Here is a 19,532-nt window from a genome sequence, read left to right as displayed (position 1 = left end):
TTACTTCTTATCTCTGAAATGTTCTCCACTATAATTACGACCATTGTTTAGAACAGGGCTGCCCAATCCCAGTCCTCGAGAGCTACTATCCTGCAGCTTTTAGATGCATCCCTACTCCAACACAGCTGAATCAAATGGTTTGATTACCTCTTCAGCATGCCATCATGTTTGGCAAAGGCCTGATAACAAGCCATTCATTTGATTCGGGTGTGTGGGAACAAGGGTGCATCTAAAAGCTGCAGGACGGTAGCTCTCGAGGACCGGGATTGGGCACCCCTGGTTTAGAACAACACATTGCCTCTGGAGGCTTTCCATGGTTCAGCCTGCTGCCCGTGCACCTGGCTGCCCACCTAATGTAAAAGAAAATGGGAGTCATCAGAGGAGATATTCATGCATATACATGTGTGTTCTCACAGCTTTCTATAGTAGTGAGCATTATGTTTGAGCAGTTTGGACCAAATGCACCAGATTATCCAGATTTCCTTCCCACATACAACTCCAGGTGTCCAGTCATAAATCTTTGGACCACTTTTGAGCCCTGTCATCTTGGAGATACTTTGACCAAGCCCTTGTTACTTACTTACCGTTGCTAATTTTTTCTGCCTGTAACACATAAATCAAGGGCTGCTTCCTCACATGCTTCCTAATATAGCCCACCCCTTGACAGGTGCCATTATAATGAGGCAATCAATCTTATTCAATTCACCTGTCAGCTGGCTGCTAATGTCGCGGTACATCGGAGTATTCTAACTTGTACATTACTGGAATATTTCTTTTCCATGATACTTTATGCTTCAACTTATGAGGGAAATATTGCCGTTTTCACCCCACCACATGTACCGGTCGTCTAATTGCTGTGGGTTATTATACAGTTTTAGTCGTTGATCATTCACAAGTTAATTTCAGATCTTTTTTCCTTCTAGTTTTTTCTAAAGCTTTGCAGGGATTTATGTGTAGGTCACTAACCTCCATAGTCAAATCTTTTAGCTTCATCTACAAAAGGGATGTCGAACTCATTTTACATCATGGGCTGCATACTGACCATAAGTGTGCTGGAGCACTGACAGTGTAAGGAAATGTAACCATGCAGTTATCTATATAAGAAAAAGTACAATTTCAACTGTATGTCTCAGTTTTTCTACAAGAAATGCTACATATGCTATGTATTAAATATAAGACATTTGCCAGCACAACTATTTGGGACTAAATTATAAGTAACAGGGGTGTAAAATTACTAAAATGAATCATCGCACAAACTGTCCTGTTGTAATAAAACTGTTGTGGTTTTTTTTGTTTGCTTGTTTTTGGTTGGTTTTTTTTTTATTGTGGACTCATAAGGACATTTTTTTTAATAGTGAAAATTTAATTGTTTAACTATTAGTTACCTTGGTGCAGTGTGAATGGCCATGGAGGTCAAATGAAAGCTGGAATACTGTTAAAAATCCCATATTTATGCCCTCATTCACATTTTTTTTCCAAACCAGTTCAGTGGGCCGGATTGTTGTCATCAGTGGGCCATTTCTGATCCCCGGGCCACATGTTTGAAACCCCTGATCTATAATTAAATTAATGGGAGAGTAAGAGAAATGTCAAACCCAGTCTGAAAATCTGCATGTAGTGAACCATCCTACATTAGCTGCAGCTCACACATTAAAATGCTCGTTAATATTTAGCTGTCGACCTGTCGCTGATGCACAGCTCATTGTGGATGGGGAATGTGGAGGACATATTTAGCACATCTTATTGATATTTTTACAAGACCCTCTTAGTGACTCTTGGTTTTTGGCAGCCTAAGATGGTTTCCTACCTTTCCCTCAAAGCCATCATCAAACCCTGAGTTTTATTTACCATCTGGGCACTGAGGTAAACAGTATTTGCAGCATCGGAGCAGTTGCTGCAGCCCTGTCTTTCAGCGAGATATTAGCTGGCCTCACGCCACGGAGAGAGAGAGAAAAGGAGAGACAATGTGGAGTCATACTTATAGTACTTGTGGCATTTATTTGTGTATACTTGGATGTGTATGGATTATGAGGATGTGTGCCTGGTGACGAGCTGGAGCTGTGCCAGGCTGAAGACACAACGCCATACAAGGACAAGTCATGCTGGAGGTTCAGGCTGCCTGCAGGGTGGTACTCCTGCAGGGTGAGAGTACCGCAGCTCTGAGAGCTCCAACCAGATGGAGTTCAGAAGCCTGATGTTTTAGAATGACAGATATTTGCTGGCATCGGATGCACTGGAAAATACATTTGCTTTCTTCAAAGCTTAACCAGCATAAAAAGACACACAACTAATTACACGTTGCCATCTCAAATAACAGATTTGAGATTTTTCCTCTATCTGACAGCTCAATCAGCAGCCTATCAACACCTCTGTAAATGCCCTGTAGATTAAACTACTCGCTCAAGGTTAGGGCGAGATGGAGCGATGTGAACAGCAGTGCCCTGCATCAAAGACAAAAGATTCTGATGTCTTCATGGTGCAAATTGTGTTTTTTTGTTATCTTAAAAACATTTTAAAAAATTAAAATAATCAATAGAAAATGAAAAACTAACAGGTGGTGGTGGTTCCAGAGCTATTGACTGGTTGCTGATGAGTTAGCATAATGTAAATGTTGCATCATGGCTTGGAAGAATTAGCCCTCCGAAAAGATCTGGGTTTTCTTCTGAGAGGTTTCTTTGCATAGCGCTTGCAATATTACATGCTCAGCCTTGGTATCATGGATATTTTTATGGTGTATAGCAGCGTCTGGCAATAGTTGGTACGCACCCAAATTTACTGGCAAATATTACATCACTTGGGATTCATAGTAGCCAAAAAACAGCAACTGCTAGAGTAAGAATAAAGTAAATTTACATGTTGCACTTTTAAATGTGTTGTTCGAACAAGCGTTTTCCCTCTGACTCAAGTCCTTGTGCTAGGGTAAGGTAAGCTAGGTGAAACAAAAAGATATGGACGTAGCTAGCATTATCATGGTCTTGGGTCATTGGAAAAAGGCTTGTGAAGACATTTCAGTTCTCATCTTAGAAGTGTCTTCAGCTCTGTATGATGGAGTGTCCGAGGCTACGTCCACACTAATGTGTTTTTGTTTGAAAACTCCGTTTTGGCCTCCCCTCCACACTGAGACGGCGTTTTCCCCAAGAAAAAACGCAGCATTTTGAAAACACTCTCAAAAACGCATGTATTTCAAAACGGAGCTGTCCCGTTGCAGTGTGGACACTCGAAAACGCAGACTTTCGAAAACGATGACACACGTTGGTCATATGATGTAGTCATGTGACCACTTAAACCAAGAATTCGGTGCTTTGTCTTGCCATTTCGCCGCCACGTTTCAAAGAGCCGGAATGTAAATAAACGGCAGAGGGAAATGACGCGGGTCAAGTCGTCTTGCGTTTCGCGCACGCACGGAACTGCAACGTCAGCATTTTCGGCCGTTATAGTGTGGACGCGCAACCCTTTGAAAACGACTGAAAACTCTAGTGTGGACGCGGAGCGTTTTCAGATGAAAACGCTGTTTTCAAATCTATCCGGGCCAGTGTGAACGTAGCCTGAAGGAGAGTCCCAGTAGCCCCAGTAGGCAATCCCTGGAGGGCCTGTCCCCATGGGGGATTCCTGTGGGTCACTATTAATCATGTGAGTCATTAAAGGGTCACATGAGACCATGAAATTCAGTTGTAAGTGTTTACAGAGATCAAGTCATAAAGCTGTTTTCTGATCGGACCGGAAGACATTTTGAAGCCGCAGCTATCGCCCTCTGGTGGCCTTTAAAAGAATGCAAATTTTAGTCCCTCGGCATTGGCTTCCTTTTCCAGACCCAGAAGCCATCATTGTCCATGTCCATCATTTGTGCTGTCTATGGATTAAACACATGCTACAGAAGACAACTAGCACAAGGACTCTCCATTCAATTTCAGGTACATTTGAAATGCTGAGAATCCAAAACTCTGAAAACACATTTGATAAAGTGCCTTTTTCATCTGTTTGTGTGGACTCTGCAGTGAAGAACAAATAAAGCTGCGGCACACTGATTATATCTGAGGCATCGCAGACTGGAACTCGTGCAATTTGTAACACAAGTATAACCCTGGCACCGCGTGTGTGTTTCTTTTTTTCCTGAGTGTGCTCGTAACATGTTCGCATTTAAATGTTTCATACATCAGCTGAGTGAAGCTCTACAGATGAAAGTGACTCTGAAAAGGATCTAACTGCTGTGAAGTTCGTGTGTGTGTGTGCGCAAGTGAGAGTGAAAGCACAAGAGAGATTTATGGAGAAGTAAGGTCAAATATCTTCAGCCTAATAATAAATCACACACACACTCTGCCACCCTCCCGTCTGGTATACCCTCTTTCTCTCTTTCCATCCCCCACTTGTGTGTTGACATAGTTTCCATGGTGAGGGGAAGGTGTTGAGAGCCATCGCTGCATTCCTGGGAGCACACACACACACACACACACACACACACACACACACACACACACACACACACACACACTCTAACATTTACTCTGGGGGGTCAGTTAACACTGTCTCACAGCTCTCCCGGGCCAATATTTGACCGCTGCTGTCCCAATAAAAAAAAAAAAGAGAGGAAAAACAGAAAACAGCCCAGAGATTTCCGATGTCCTGTAGGTAAAACGTGCCATGCGTGATTCAGTCTGTTTTCTCTTCTTGCTTGTCATTGCCTCTGTCCTTCACATTTCAAAGCTAACTTGCAGTCAGCGTGCATGCTGAAACCTCTTTGTAGTGTAAAGCCTTACTCCAGGCCCAAGAGGATGTAGCATTCACGGATTCCTGTTGCTTTTGGACTGTTTTGCTGTTTCTTTGGCCTTAACACAGTGTTCAGAGTGAATTACAGGAGAAACAACAAAAAGCAGCAACAGTGTCAAAACTGTAGCACTACCATTCTTTGTGATATAAAGGAATAGGTTCGCTTGTACCTTAAACCCTTTACAGGCTGGGTGAGGCCATGCTTGCTGCAGAGACATATGAAGATTACAGTCATGGTAAAAACAGAGTGCATCCTCTGTCAATTCTAAAAAACTGACCTTAAAAAAATCTAGTTTTTAATTTATATACAACATATGACACATTAGACTGTTTTAATATTTATTTGACAAAAACAAAACCAAAACGCAGACACAGCGTGTAAAACACTGAGTACAGCCCAGAATCAACTATATTTAGCTTGCAGTTTTCTGTGTGACCTCATCAGTCTCTCAAATCCTTGTGGAGGATTTTTTGCGGATTCTTCGTTGCAGCGTTCCTTCAGTTCGTTGAAATTGGGCATGCACAGCAGCTTTACTTGCTGCTGCACCAACCAGTTTCAGCAAGCTTTAGCTGTCAAACACATGGCCTCACAGTTGACTCTAGGATACTTTGGTATACAGATGGGTTCATGGTCGACCCAATGACTGCAGGTGCTCAAGTCCTGTGGCTACAAAATACACCAAAATAATGACCCACTGTGCTTGACAGCTGGTATGAGGTATATATGCTGACATGCTGTTTCCTCCAAATGTAGCACAATATGATCAGTCATTTCCACTTTTTTTCCAGATGCAGCTTTACAAAACTAATCAATGCTGACATGTTCTTTTAAGAGAGAAGAGACTTTTCTCTTGGCAAACCAAATCCAATCAAGCCGTACTTACTCCGTCTTTTTAGAACTGTGCAGTCGTAAACTTTAACACTTAACATGCTAGCCCACACCTGTAGACACTGAGATGTAGCTCTTGTGTTTTTTGCGTGATAATGTGTCCCGACTGTTTGGATCTTTCTTTTGGGGAAATGTCATTGGGTTGAAATGGTTTATCCTTACAGAAGCACAGATGGTTTGGCCTGATGAGTACAAAAGGGTCACAAAAACCATGACATGAATTCTCTGGAGACAGTAAAACAGCAGGTTTTATGGACACTTTAAAACCTTGTTCATGGACATGTGTATGAGGAGGTGTTAGAAGAGAACTCACTGGGTTTCATGAATGCATCCAATTAATTGAAGTTGTTGGATATCTGAAACCTTTTGAATTTCAGCACATATATTCTGATTAAACACGTTCGTGTGCTTGTTTTAATAAAAACTATTTGGTTTTCTGGCCCTGGAGGTTTGCAGGCCCAGACTAAGCTTGCAGTTTGCTTTGGGGGCCTTCTTTTCCTGCAGCAATAATTGATAAGCATGAAGCAACGAGTTTGGGCCTGCAAATAAAAAAAAAAAGATGCATGTTGAGTGGGCTCAGTTTTGATTGTTTGTGTGTTTTGTTACTTTGGATATTGGATGATAAAAGACAGGCTGCAGGCACACCTTGTGCAAGCTTCTGACATTCACATGCAGAGACACACACACCAGTTAACCACAATAATCCAATGCAAAGCTTAACAGCTGATGGGTGTTAACTTGAATAAATACTTCATTATTATCTTGAAGACTCTACTATAGCACCACAGGACTTGGAGCTACTGTGGAAGCATTGTGGGTACAGTCTAGGTAAACCCTCAGCCAATCACTGCCAGGATGGAAGGTGTGGTAGCCCCCGTGGATTACAGAAGAAACGCAAGTTGGTGAGACGAGGCAGAGCATCTGTTTTGCCTCCGTATGTTGCAGTGCTGTAACGTCGACACAGTCAGCGAGATCTCACCCCGGGCAGACTAGCAGATCTGCTCCTCCAGCCTGCAATCAGCTTTCACAGGCTTATCAGCAAGAGCTCAGTTATGGAGGGAGTTTGAATTTGGGTTTAATTCATCACATAGTGTTAATGAACTGTAGACACACCCGTGTTCCTGTAGGGAAAACAGCTGCTGAGCTTTATTGTCTGAGCGGACTTGTGTTCTGGGAAGTAGCATGAGCGCATGAGGGGTCGTGGCTGATAAATCAATCTGATGGAGCAAAAAGAAGAAGAAAAGAAAAATTCACTGGATGGTTTGAACTCCTTCAGGTTTCCTATTTTGAAAAACACCCCAACAATTGCACAAAAAGGCAGAAGTTGACAAGAATTTCCAGGAAATGTTAGGATCTGAAATCCTTAGCACAGCAGACCCACGCAGTCGCTGTTGAAATCTTTTCCCGTTCTTTGCGATATCATGAACTAGGTTCTGTTGTATCTTTGTTGTTTTACAGTCTGAGTAACAGACACATATGAAAGTAATGATTTTAATCTAGGATAGTGTCCAAATAGTTAATAACCTAATAAATAATAAATAAATATGCTTATTTATTCCTAATATTGTCACAGTTTGTTGTTGTCACCACAGTAGACATCCAACACGACCGTCTCCAGACAGCTGACAACAAGCCAGCTAAACAACAACAGCTTGTTAGAAGCTAACGTTATACCAGCTAATGTCTGGCTTGAGTATCCTAAAAATCAGACTATGCTTCTGATAACCAGCTCCATTGTATTCTGATTATATTGATTATATTATATATTCAGCATATCCTCAACAACTCACCGCAGTATAGCTAACATCAGTCAGCCAGTTTTACAGCCTCCTCCAGAGTAGATAGACATAAAGACCCAGAGTAGAGGTAAATAGCAGACTGACAGCCTACACTCACTACAGATGAACGGCTGGAAAAGTTGCTTGTCCTACAGCGGCCACCATAGCTAGGATTATCCATTAGAAATGTGGGGGGTTGGGATGTGATGTAAGAATTCAATGAACTGCGATCAGCAATCTACTGACATCTAGTGGTGAGATTTTACACACTGTACCTTTAAAGGTAACTGTAACCCCATCAAACTCATTTTTGGCAATAGCTCAGTATTCCCCCTCTTCCACAAGTACCTACTCAGCGTGGTTTTGGTCGTTTTGCCTAATCAGCTAATATGCTTGGGGTCATTGTAGCAACGAGGGATTTGAATGCGACAAGAAAGCCACAACAAAGGTCGACATCGAGACGATGGTATACCTGCTGCCCGATGTCTGGCTTTTTGTCACACTCAGCGACCACGGTGTTTTTTTGCCTCGTTGTTGGTTTTTAAACATGCTGGTTTTGATTTTCGAGAAGGAGACACTCTCATGAGCCAACTGGTGACATGCAGTCTGCTGACGTCACGATTTTGGATAGCCTCGGATCGCTTGGAACTCCAACTGAGTAGGTACTAAAAAAGTACTTCTAACAGACACTACCACCTAGTAAAAAAAACCCTAAAAACGGAGTCAAACCAGCCTAACCACATTAGGTACTGGTGGACAAGGACTATATGTGTTAGTAATACTTTATATCAATGAGCTCAAAGCTTTGCTTCACTGGGACATGATAAACAATTTTCTGGTTGTTATTAAACAGCATAGCAGATGATGGGATTTCACGCCCTATGCCGATATTTTTGAGTGAGAACCTTGAAACTGGATTGATGTGTACTCCCCTGGTCCCAAAACAATAAGGACATTATGGATAACTTTCTACATCTGCATCAAATCTGTATAATTTAGGGTTGAAATGATTTGCAAATGATTGTACAGAATGTCTGAACCTTTGGAGATATTCATGTGCCAAGCCAAAGGATCTAGTGTGTCTTTCTAACTCCTATAAATCTTTTCCAAGTCTGTAGTACATATAGCAAGAAAGTTTCAGCAGACATGGTTTCAAATCTGCAACCTGACTGATCTCCAAAGGTTCCCAAAAGCAAGGCTAATTTGAGCTTTAACACAGCAGGAAACCCCATGTTCTGGAGCAAAAACAAAACAGAATTAAAATCAGTTTTATAAACTGCAACCAAAGTATTGTTTTGGGCGGAGGTTCAGAGGGGTGGGGGTGTAGAGAAGGGAAACGGGACATTAACAGACAGCAGACTGGTGTGATGGAGCTGGGGCTGTTTGGAGCTGCTGGAGACATCAGCGCTGATTACAATGAAGACAAGAAAACGTCGCCTCTGGTAGACTCTGGGGATAACAGGCTGCTTACTTTGCTCCACGCGCTGCTACAGTTTTCTGTCTGAATTCTTTGTTATGTGGAGCAACCCTTAAGCTGTGACACGTTCGAGTCGGTGCCAGGGCTCACGCCATGAAATGTGCCATCTCCAAAACGGCAGGAGTTTACAGCAGTGAACAAGAGCTAAATAATAAAAAAAAAAAAACTATACCAAGGGAAGCTTTTATTTTTTTACAGTCACACACCCACACATATACACCACTGATCAAACTGGGAACAGAATGCTTTAAGTTGTGACAAGGCCACATTATCAATGATCCATAGGCGACATAGATGCAAACATACAGGAACTGGAAAATGGGTCAAATGGACCCTGAGAGAGAACAAGAGCATGTTAGCAAAACCACAGACAGCTCCAGAGCCACTCAATATGTCTTTCTTCTCTGCCCTCTCCACACGAGATGGAGATGAGAGAAAGGGTGGTGGTGAAAGAGGGAGAGAGATGGAACGAGAGATTGGCGTTAAAGAGGTGTAAAAGCCCCAGAGAGCGGCTGAGGTTCCAGCTCATCTGCATTTCTAATGAAGAGGGGGAGTGAAAGAGGGATCGGTGTGACGAGGAGAAATTAAGAGAAAGGGATGGAGAAGTGGTTAAAACAGCAGCAGCAGAGAGAGATGGGTGACAAATAGAGGAAAAAGTACAAACAGATGAATCCCATATAACAAGCCGATTGGAGACACACAAAGAACAACATGGAGGGAAGAGGGAGAGATATAGCCGTGGTCTAATGTTGAATTATAAAACATTTATTCTGCTAGAAGTTTTTATAGTTGCCTTTTTGGTTGTTTTTTTTTTAAAACCATGTTTTTGGGAGCACAGAAAAATCTGATTGATGGCTTGCCCACAGACGGAAAAGAAAACTAAATTGGCCCACATTTGTCACAAAGCTCGTAGCGGGAACGCTGATCACGACCACATCAGATCATCTGGAAAAAATTCAGCAGCCATTTAAAAGAAAGAGGGTAAATGTGGGCCAGCCAGGGACAACTGCAGGAAGTGTTGGCTTATTCATACACAATAAATCAACTCCAGCATGCAGCAACAGACGATACAAACACTGAAATGTGAGCAGCTTTAGGAAGAGGCACTCGCTGATCAAGAAGGTGGTTCTCAGTTGGGTTACTCATCCAGTACTGTACTAAAGTCTCTGGTCAAGCAGCCAGACTTTGTTATTATTGAAAAATGATCTTGAGCAACAGTTTCTGAGGCTTTCTGAAGGTTTTCTTGGAAACTGGCTGATTTTTCACTCATTTTCAATGCGGTCCCTCTATCTGACCATTTTCAGAAGCGCTGCCAATGCAGTGAACGCAAACTTGGATAGAAAAACACACATTGGAACACCATCAGTCATGGATTGGCCTCCACAGAGCCTGGACCTCGACATTATTGGAGCAGTGTGGGATCATGTTGAAGGAGAACAGAACAAAAGGCACAAACATCCAAAGAGCTTTGAATGTCCCTCAAGAAGCCAGGAGAACTATTCCTGAAGACTACTTAAATAAAGCTGCCGGCGAGAGTTCAGACTGTGCGGAAGAATAAAGGTGGTCATACCAAATATTGACCGACTCCGTTTGTGCCTTACATACTGTATTTCCATGTATGTTTACATATTTCAACAAATTCCTCCCATTTCCTTGGCAAAACATACAAGTATGTATCATAAACATAATCTATATCCATATACCATAAGAAGAAGGGCACAAACCTTTTGCACAGTACCATATTTATGAATTAATAGCTTGTAATGGCAAACTCACTTCTTAGATGAATATTTAATTGAATGGTGGGAAACGGGGGACTGTAACTGACAACATGGTCGATTTTCCATTTGACAGACTGTGAGTCACTAGTGTCGTTTACAGGTGAGCCGCTCATGCTCTGCTTGTGTCTGAGTTTCAGACACACAGAAACAACCATATTTTGCCAGTATACACCCAACACTGCATCTGATTGGCAGTGACCCAGACTTTTTCTTTTTTTGTCTAGCCAGTGACAGAAAATGTATCCAATGCCGATGTGCCAAAATCGTAGGTTTAATGGCCACTTAAGACTGCTTCCAACAAATAGCTGATCGTCCAGACTCCCAGGTTAAAATGCCATTTTTCCAGCATTAAAAACCGTTTTGGCCCCAATGGATAGTTCCCCCCCTTCGTAAACAACTTTAGTTGGGGTTAAACCTTAAAATAGTCATGATAGTCATGTCTGTGCTCATAAAGAGCTGGAGTGAAGACAAGGGTAACCTAGGTGACAGATGGAACTGACCAATACCGAAATCATCCTCATGAAGCACCACACAATAAAATGAGACGATACAGAAACAACTGTCAGAATGAATACATCTTACAAATCTGTTTATTAAAAAACATCATCATGAGTCATCATACTAATTGCAATAAAATGACAAAATAAAAAGACACTGGGGAGGTCTTGCAGTGATGTAATCACATGATCAGGGATGTGTACTGATGCTACTTTTCTTGTTTAGGTCTTGTTCACTGGCACAGAGTGATATTGTTTACCTGTGAATGTGTAGGTGTGTGTATGTTAATGATAGTGGAAGAAATTGTTCTGAATACTGCACCAGTATAATCATGGAGAGGATTTAAGGAACCACACTGGAAGTTTCTGAAATAACCAGCCTCCTTAAGCCAAGCCAAAACACTCACCAGTGTTTTTCTAATTCCGGGAAGATGCATGTGGAAATGATGCAGACCACTGGTTTCGGTTTCAGTTAAAAGAAAAAATGTGATATGAAAACATTAACTCAGAAACACGGTGATGGGCATCTGTTTATTGTGACTGGATAATGGCGCCGCACTGGCTGCCTGAGTTAACAGTGTTTTAGTTCTGATTAAGAGTGAATAATAGAAGTTTAGCTTTCTGGGAGCTGTGACCCGACTACAGCCTCATATTGCTCGTAAAGTTGCTTAAAACTCTCTTTAAAACACATCAAACAAAGCCTGATTCAACCCCAGCCAGTTCAGGAGAAAACCGGCTGGCACATCATGCTAAAAACCCAACAGGCCCACTTGGATCCTGCTGGGTTTGGACACAAACTTCCTCATTTTCTGTGTGTGTGGTTGCTTCAAGTATGTGTGTGTTCCCACAGCAGTCGGCACGACACACCCGTCATTGCAAGTTCATTCACTTGCGATAAAAACTCCACAGAGACTAAACAGATGTCAGCTGATGCGAGTTGGACACAGCTAACTTTGCCAGTTGGCTGATTATTGCAGATTATTGCAGGTTTCTTTTTGTTGTTGTTTATAGAAATACATTTTAGAGTTTTATCAAGCAGGTGCAAGGAAAACAGCAGGACTGTTGAAAAATCAGAACCTAAACATATCAAAGGGAAAATAATGCACGCGTTGGTTGTTGACACGTCTTGAACAACTGGAAGTTTACTGGTCTGTTTTTTAGCTACACTGTAGCTTCTTCATGGTGTGTAAAGGAACCACAAACAGCATAAAACATGGATGTAGCTGTTAGCTGTCTGTTTGGAAAAAGTGCCTTAAACCGGCATTCTATCTGAAGGCCACCAGATGGCGATAGATGTAGCTGCAAAATTGATTAATTAAAATTTAAAAATTATATTTTGTAACTTCTGGTCATGCTGTGTTTCATGGAACATTATCTGTGGAATGAACCACACGTCTCTTAGCTAATAAGTTGCCACTCCCAAGCTGTTAGCCAATAAGGGTACAGGTTCATAGTTGGCCCCACCCTTCTTTGTCTCAACTCTTTTTTTTTTTTTTTTTTTTTTTTTGCAATGAACACAGCAACAGTGGAAATGCTCATCTCAAGGCTTCAAAATGGGATTCCAGAAACCAGTGGATGACATAGTAGCTAAGTCCATATTTTATATTGTTTGTGAGGAGAACTGCTATCTTAGCTAAACCAAAAGTGACATAAAATGCTTAGCAACAATATCAGAGTCTCATTTATGTTGGTTATGCAAAATGGTTGGAAATGTTAAATATAGAGGGAAGAGTAAGTTCTTTCAGAGCAAACTGCTTCCCTTCTGAACAAGCTAGGCTAGCATTTCCCCTCCTTTAGCCTTTATGCTAAGCTAACCAAGCTAAGCACATTTCCCAAGTTATTCGACTATTCCTTTTATACCCAAAGCTAAGAAACATGCATCACTTTATTGAAAACTTCAAACCACGGAAGAAACCAAGTTCCTTACGTCACCCAAACTATTTTTGTCATTTTGTTCACAGTACGAACAAACTTGAGTCTGCCATAGCGAGGTGACAGCTAGCTTTTCAAATCTAGATGTAGGAAGCTTTGATGTGATCAAAATGTAACCGTGGGGGAGAAAAAAACCAAAAAAAAAAAACAAACAAACGCCTTGTGTTGCTCATGAATGACATCATACTGTTATTACAAAACAGTACATGCAACTCTTTGTCTCACATACTGTAGCACAGCACTCACACAGTGTACGAAACACACACAAGACCCGGGCAAAAATAACAGCTGGATACATTTTTGAATATTTATAAAAGAAGAGTGCTTGCTGTTGCCGCTCTGAGCAGCAGTTCAAGTGTTGATGTGGCAATACGAACCAAGCACGCCTCCATTAGTTCAAAATATTGGCACCATGTACAGTATATCTCACACACAAACACACTGCATATCTCTGTGTAAAGCTTAAAAATGTCTCATTTCTTTTAAATCTCTGAATTTTCAAAAAACTAGAGTTGAGAATAAAGGTAAATATAGTCCAGGTGTTAAGGTGGGAATACTTTGGGGTGGTAGCGCAATGCCAGAACACCTTCAGCAGATGTTTCCCATGTGACTTAAGTAGGGATATATTATGTCTTTTAACCTTGTGCAGATTCATATTAAGTAATGGCACTCCAGTCTCGCCAACCCCAAAGAACCCATGAATTTTACGTGCTTCCCCAAAAAGAGATTATAGTGGGATTCACTGGTACGTTGCTTACTGGTTGCCTTGGCATCAGGATAAGTAAAAAAAAGAAAACCTAAAAAAGCATTTAGTCAGGCCTGAGCACTTCATTTGTTATCCCTAGTGGTTATAGAGGCAGCAGATCTGTTTACTGATCCCTTATTCCCAAGTGGCAGTGATGTCTCAGAAGTCTCCTGTTCCTCGGATATTAAGCTCTGGATCCCTCAGAGCTTCTTGTACGGCGGTGGTGTCGGCAGGGCACAAATTTATCTGCATAAAATTCTCTAGAAGTGCCACAAGATTTCTTCATAGAAACAGAAGTCTGAAAGGCTATTTTTTCCCCATTGGTGAGCGTGAAAGTCCCCTGCTCCTACACTGCAGAGTTGAAAAAAACAACAGTCCTGAGCACCTTTTAAAGCACTGCGAAAATGCGTTTTAATCCCAACGCCCGTCGCCCGGGAACAACTGGGTGTCCCAGAAATCGTCTATGGGCGTGTGTCTGTTATGCGTGTGGTGCTTCCTGTGAGCGCTGCAGTGTGAGGGCGCGGGGGAAAGTGTTTGTCAGTCCATCTCCAGGTCCATGAGTTTGTTGCGTGAGCGTGGAAGGTGTGCGGTGTTGCGGCAGCAGCACTGGGCGCAAACCAGACCCAGGACCAGAGAGAAGAGGCCGACACCTGGAAAAACCAGAACAGGCACCATGTTACCGACACCAATAAAACCATTCCAATCCAACGATTCTTAATGCTACCATTTCTATCGATGCATTTATTCATGAGTACCATTTTAACTAGTAATACAATAAAAGCGAATAACTTTAGCAACCTTCTAAAAACAGTGTCTTTAATGTTTTGGCCCTGTTCAGTGGCTAATATTAGTCTTCACACACTTCAAATTTACAGAAGAATAAGGTACTTTTGGTTGCTCCTTTATTTCACAAGGTACTGACTGATTTGCTACACATTTTATACCCTTTGTAAGTCCTTCCAGACACAGACTTCCCATTTTATCCAGGATTGAGTTTGGCCATTGAACAGGGACCTTTTGCATGCAAGCTGAATGCGTTAACCACTAAACCACAGCCCTGTACAAATCTGACAAAAGAATTTCTTGGCCAGTGCTGGGAAAAGGGACCGACTTCCGGAGGTAGAGAGCACATGACAGATAGCTTTAACTCTGATTAAGGTCTCATTACTCCAATCTTCTCTTGTCTGTTTAAGGCACTGGTTCAAGCGCCTAAAAGTTGACATGCAGGGATTCCCTCGTCTCCAGCTCATGTGGCACCGAGAAGACTACGGCTACGTCAGGACTATAATCACTTCTGTGGCAAAGCTGCTGCTAGCATTGCTGCAACAATCACTAATAAAAACACAGATTTTTATGTGAAGAGCAAACACAAAAGCCCATCCTTGCTTTCCAAAATCCCCATCAGTGCTAATTAAGGCAAATTAAATTGTACTCTACTGACTATTTTGATTAAACTCTTGTCCGCAGTGCACGGACAACGCCAGCTATCAGAAATGTGTCCTAAATAGAGACGAACACCGTCAGCAAGCGAAGTGCAGTGCAGCACAAAAGAAAACACAAAAGAGTCTGTCGGCCAGCACTTTTAGCAAGGACGCCCTCGCTGACAGCAAGCATCAGTGAGCCGAGCTTTTCTCACTTTCCAGAGACATTTTTCTGCTGCGCTTGGCTACATTTAACATTTTCTTCATGCTAAGTCAACATTTTAGTTAGCCCTCTTTCAGAATCAGACAACAACAGCTTGTCATTCAGCACTGCAACAGCAACACAACACACTTTCATAAATGTCTACACACAATCCTATACACATAACACAAGAGGACGCTTTATAGAACAGTACAGGAGAACAAGGAAACCAGAAAGCTGTGATGTACTGTTTAGGTGCACAGCTAGTCAGCTGTCAAAGTCGAAGAAATACCGAATTGCACTCAGGAGTTGGTGATTTCTGCGTTTTTCCTCGTTTTCTGGCATAAACATACAGTCACAACAGTGGTTACTCATACTCAACACAAGCAAAGTGTAGAAGTAATTCCCATGGGCTAAAAGGCCAGGCTTTAGACTGGTCTAAACATTTTTTTTCTACTTTTGGCTCTCAATGATATCATAGAGAGTGGCCTTCTGTTTGCAAAGGGTAGCCAATCAGAAGAAGGTTATCTTAAAAGAAGGCCAAATGTCACTAAAACACCTTGCTTTAGAGAGGATAGATTGAGGCGCTGCACCAGGGCTCGGTATAAAATACATAAGGATTATTTTCTACTGTGAATCAAAGCTTCTCTGCTTGAGTCACAAATTTAAAAAAAAAGTTTCCAGTGCTACCCCTCAGCTTTCTAGAAGATTTAGTGACCTCCCAGGTCTTGAGATCATCTTGAGGTCAAGGTCACTGGGACTCAAACTCGTCCGAGCCTTTTAAGAGATGCATCTATGGTATCAATTTGAATATCCTACGTCGCCTCATTATCGAATCGCAAAAACTTGGGTGTCCGCGTTGCCTGTGACCTGACAACAATACCCCATCAGCCTTTTGCGGCCGAGCGGTAAAAAGTACAAGTTCACTTAGAGGACTTGGAGATAATCAGGCATTACTGTGGAAAAATGAATCCATAATTAAATCTTAAATCCCTAAAAATATGTCATCTAGATGAAAGAAAAGGATATAGACAATTAAAGATTGCCTAAAGCAAAGTCTCTGAAGTACAACAAACATATAATGACTATATTACCCAGTGAGGCTGATGCACCATATAAGAGAGGTAACTTTAGGGAGTCCCAAACTGCAGAAGGAGAGAGGAAACAAGAGAATTGGTGTTACGTATAACAAAATAACGCACATATATCATAGACTTTTATGTTTCAATGTGTTCATGTTATAACGTAACTGCGTGTCTTTTGCACCACACCTGCAAATTTGACAGCGAGGAAGACTTTGGATGATGTCAGCTCTTGAGCTTCTGTCCAGGCTCCCGTTGAGGCCGACAGGTACCAGGGAGTGACGGAGCAGAAATACTCCCCACTGTCACTGGAAACCACAGAGGACACAGGCTGTTGTGATGACGGTCATGGTGCTGTGCAAGTCTCTCAGCCAAAAAGGGATTAAACAGACAAATCATTCGTTTGCACCTCACCTGTCCTGAGTGCCAAATATGTTGAGCAGGTAGGTGTGTGTGTCTTTGCGCTCTATTGTAACGTCGCTGGATGAATTACGGTTGATTTTTCTCACAACGCCAAAGCGGTCAACGCTGGCCACCTGGACCGACGCGGGTCCGCCGCGCAGCCGGGTGAAAAACCATTTCACCTCGTACGCCAGGTCGTCTGAGAGACACACAGAAACAAATTTAAGTGAAGCTGTGATGGACTTTTAAGATGTTTAGAGTGGTGATGATTTTAACTAATAGACATCAATATATACGTTTTTTAGTATCTAAATAGTCTTGATGCATTCTCAATCATCCAAGTAAATCCCAAAAGGTTGATTCTGTTCATCTGGACGCAGCGTTTTCAGAAAAAGCCGCGTCCAGATGAACAGAATCAACCTTTTGGGATTTTAAATAGTTGAAGATACAAAATACGAACTTAAGGATAAAACCAGGTTCAAAGATCTTCATTTTCTGGCATATTAGATCCAAAAGTTCTGTGCATTAGATTCAACCCCCCCGCCTGTGTGTAAATATATTCAAAATACAGACAGAAGAAAATATACAAATGAGATATTAACTAATCATTCATACATATATTAGGAATGTGCAGTGCAGTGTAGTTTCTGACATTCAGTAACTGCACTATTAGCTAAGTGTTGAACCTCTGAACACCTTTAAAACCATTTTTTTAAACCTATGCTGAAATTTGTGTAACTCGTTTGGTCTGTTTAGATGGGACACAGCTGGACTGCCAAACAAGGCTAAACCCACTATGGACACACTTTGTACAACCTGAACACAGATCAGTATTATACAGGTTTTCTTTGGTGGTAATGTTTCAGTGAGTACTTCCATTCAATACAAAACTGAGCGTTTATTTAACAATATCCGCACGTCGTGTTAACGTGCTTATACCAACCAATCCCATCGTCTCTCAAATACCTTCAACCTGAACCTTACAAACTACAAAAGAAAGCTCAAAGGCAAAATACTGTATGTGTCAGTTAATAAAGAACATTAGAAGTGCCATTAAAAGATAGCGTTACTGCAGCGATGTGACATATTTGAAGCCAGTAAGAGATCAAGCGCAAACCAACGAGCCGTTTAGGAGAACAAAGTCGCTTTATTTGACAGAAGAGTCAGAGAAGGCACGGCAGCTGAAGTGTGTGTTACTGCCGCTGATCACGACACCCCAGCTCAGTTTTAAGTATTTCTTTAAGCCTTTAAGTCACTAACACTGGCTAACATCGACTTTAACCAGCCTAACACTTACAGAGAAGCGCTACTGTACCGACTTCATTGTAGAAACTGAGTGTTTTCTGAGGTCCAGCACAGCCCTAATTTCACTACGATAACAAACAGAAGAGAGGAGGAAATCTAGAAAGCAGAATAAATCCATTATCACCACATTATAAACGCCGGCGTTCCTTTTCCCACATTAAGATAAAAAGACAGGGAGACGGACACGCATCATAAAAGGGCGACAGCGATGACAAAAGAAATAAAAACGGGGACGAGAGTTTGATAGAATTCGTGATAATAGATGCAATCTTTGGAAAAGGGGGCGAGCGAGCTAATTATTTCAGAGAGAGCGAGAGAGAGAGAGGGAGAGGGGGAGAGAAGGGGAGAGCGAGCGAGCGTGAGAGACAGAAGCACAAACTAGTCATTAGTCTGTCAGAGAGAGAGAGAGAGCGAGCGAGACTATTAGCACTCTACCTCCCACACACACACACACACACACACACACACACACACACACACACTGAAGCACAATAAAAACCCCATGGAGTCTTAGTCATCCTCTGTCATTTAGGAGACAAATAGAGGATACAGATGAAAAAATAAAAGGAACATTTGCAGGGTAAAAAAAGAAAAAAGAAAGAATAAGATAAATGATGATGAAAAACAATTATGAAAAAAGAGTGAAAGAAACAGACATGGGGAGGAAGAAAGAGGTGGGGAGAATGGATGTAGCGAATATAATGAAGAGAAGGAAAAAAACTGAGAAGAGGAGTGAACTCAGCCAGAGCAGAGAAATGAATCACATCTCAATTTCTCTCTCCCTCTCTTCCCTAATGGCTTTAATATTCAAGTGCTACATCATTAAAAATCAGTAGTAGCGTGAGCAGCAGCGGCGATAGTAATAACACCGACCTTGGTATCAAGTTTAGCACCCCCAGGTCTCAATATTGGTCATCACCTGAAAACTGTTTGCCCTCCTGTGTGTGACACTAGGCTGAAATTTCATTAAGTTTTGCTGTAGATAGTCAAGGTTTTGTGTGACTGAACGCCACACCAGAAGATGACCAGAGGGCCCCCCAAAAAGTACAGTATGTACAGTACAGCAAGACCAGAACATTTCAAAAATAATCTCGATTTAGCAGGAAATCTCATCACCCCTTCCAATATCACACCATAAACCACTTTTTGAAATTAACCTCCTATTTTGGGTTATTTAGACCAAAATACTCAATTTGGTCTGATATCCACTTACGAGGACATTATACTGCTACTGTTCTATCAAAATTTTAAACGGAT

The 19,532-nt window shown here is 41.7% G+C and overlaps 1 protein-coding gene across 1 annotated transcript in view; it reads right to left on the bottom strand.

Annotated features, from left to right (window-relative positions):
* Nucleotides 1-11,261: 11,261 nt before the first annotated feature.
* Nucleotides 11,262-19,532, bottom strand: part of ptgfrnb (prostaglandin F2 receptor inhibitor b) — a 78,005-nt gene continuing 69,734 nt past the window's right edge. Inside the window, exons 12-15 of the mRNA XM_082523448.1 lie at nt 16,983-17,169; nt 16,758-16,876; nt 16,581-16,631; nt 11,262-14,513 (exon numbers count right to left, since the gene is read on the bottom strand). Of these exons, the coding sequence (XP_082379574.1) occupies nt 14,401-14,513; nt 16,581-16,631; nt 16,758-16,876; nt 16,983-17,169 (470 nt within the window). The 3' untranslated portion in view covers nt 11,262-14,400. The remainder of the gene's footprint in view (nt 14,514-16,580; nt 16,632-16,757; nt 16,877-16,982; nt 17,170-19,532) is intronic.

The sequence above is a fragment of the Aulonocara stuartgranti genome, assembly GCF_965226115.1.
Source record: "Aulonocara stuartgranti genome assembly, chromosome: 23".
Classification (NCBI taxonomy): domain Eukaryota; kingdom Metazoa; phylum Chordata; class Actinopteri; order Cichliformes; family Cichlidae; genus Aulonocara; species Aulonocara stuartgranti.
Note: the sequence above shows the minus strand (reverse complement) of the source record. Positions and strands in the feature narration are given on the sequence as shown.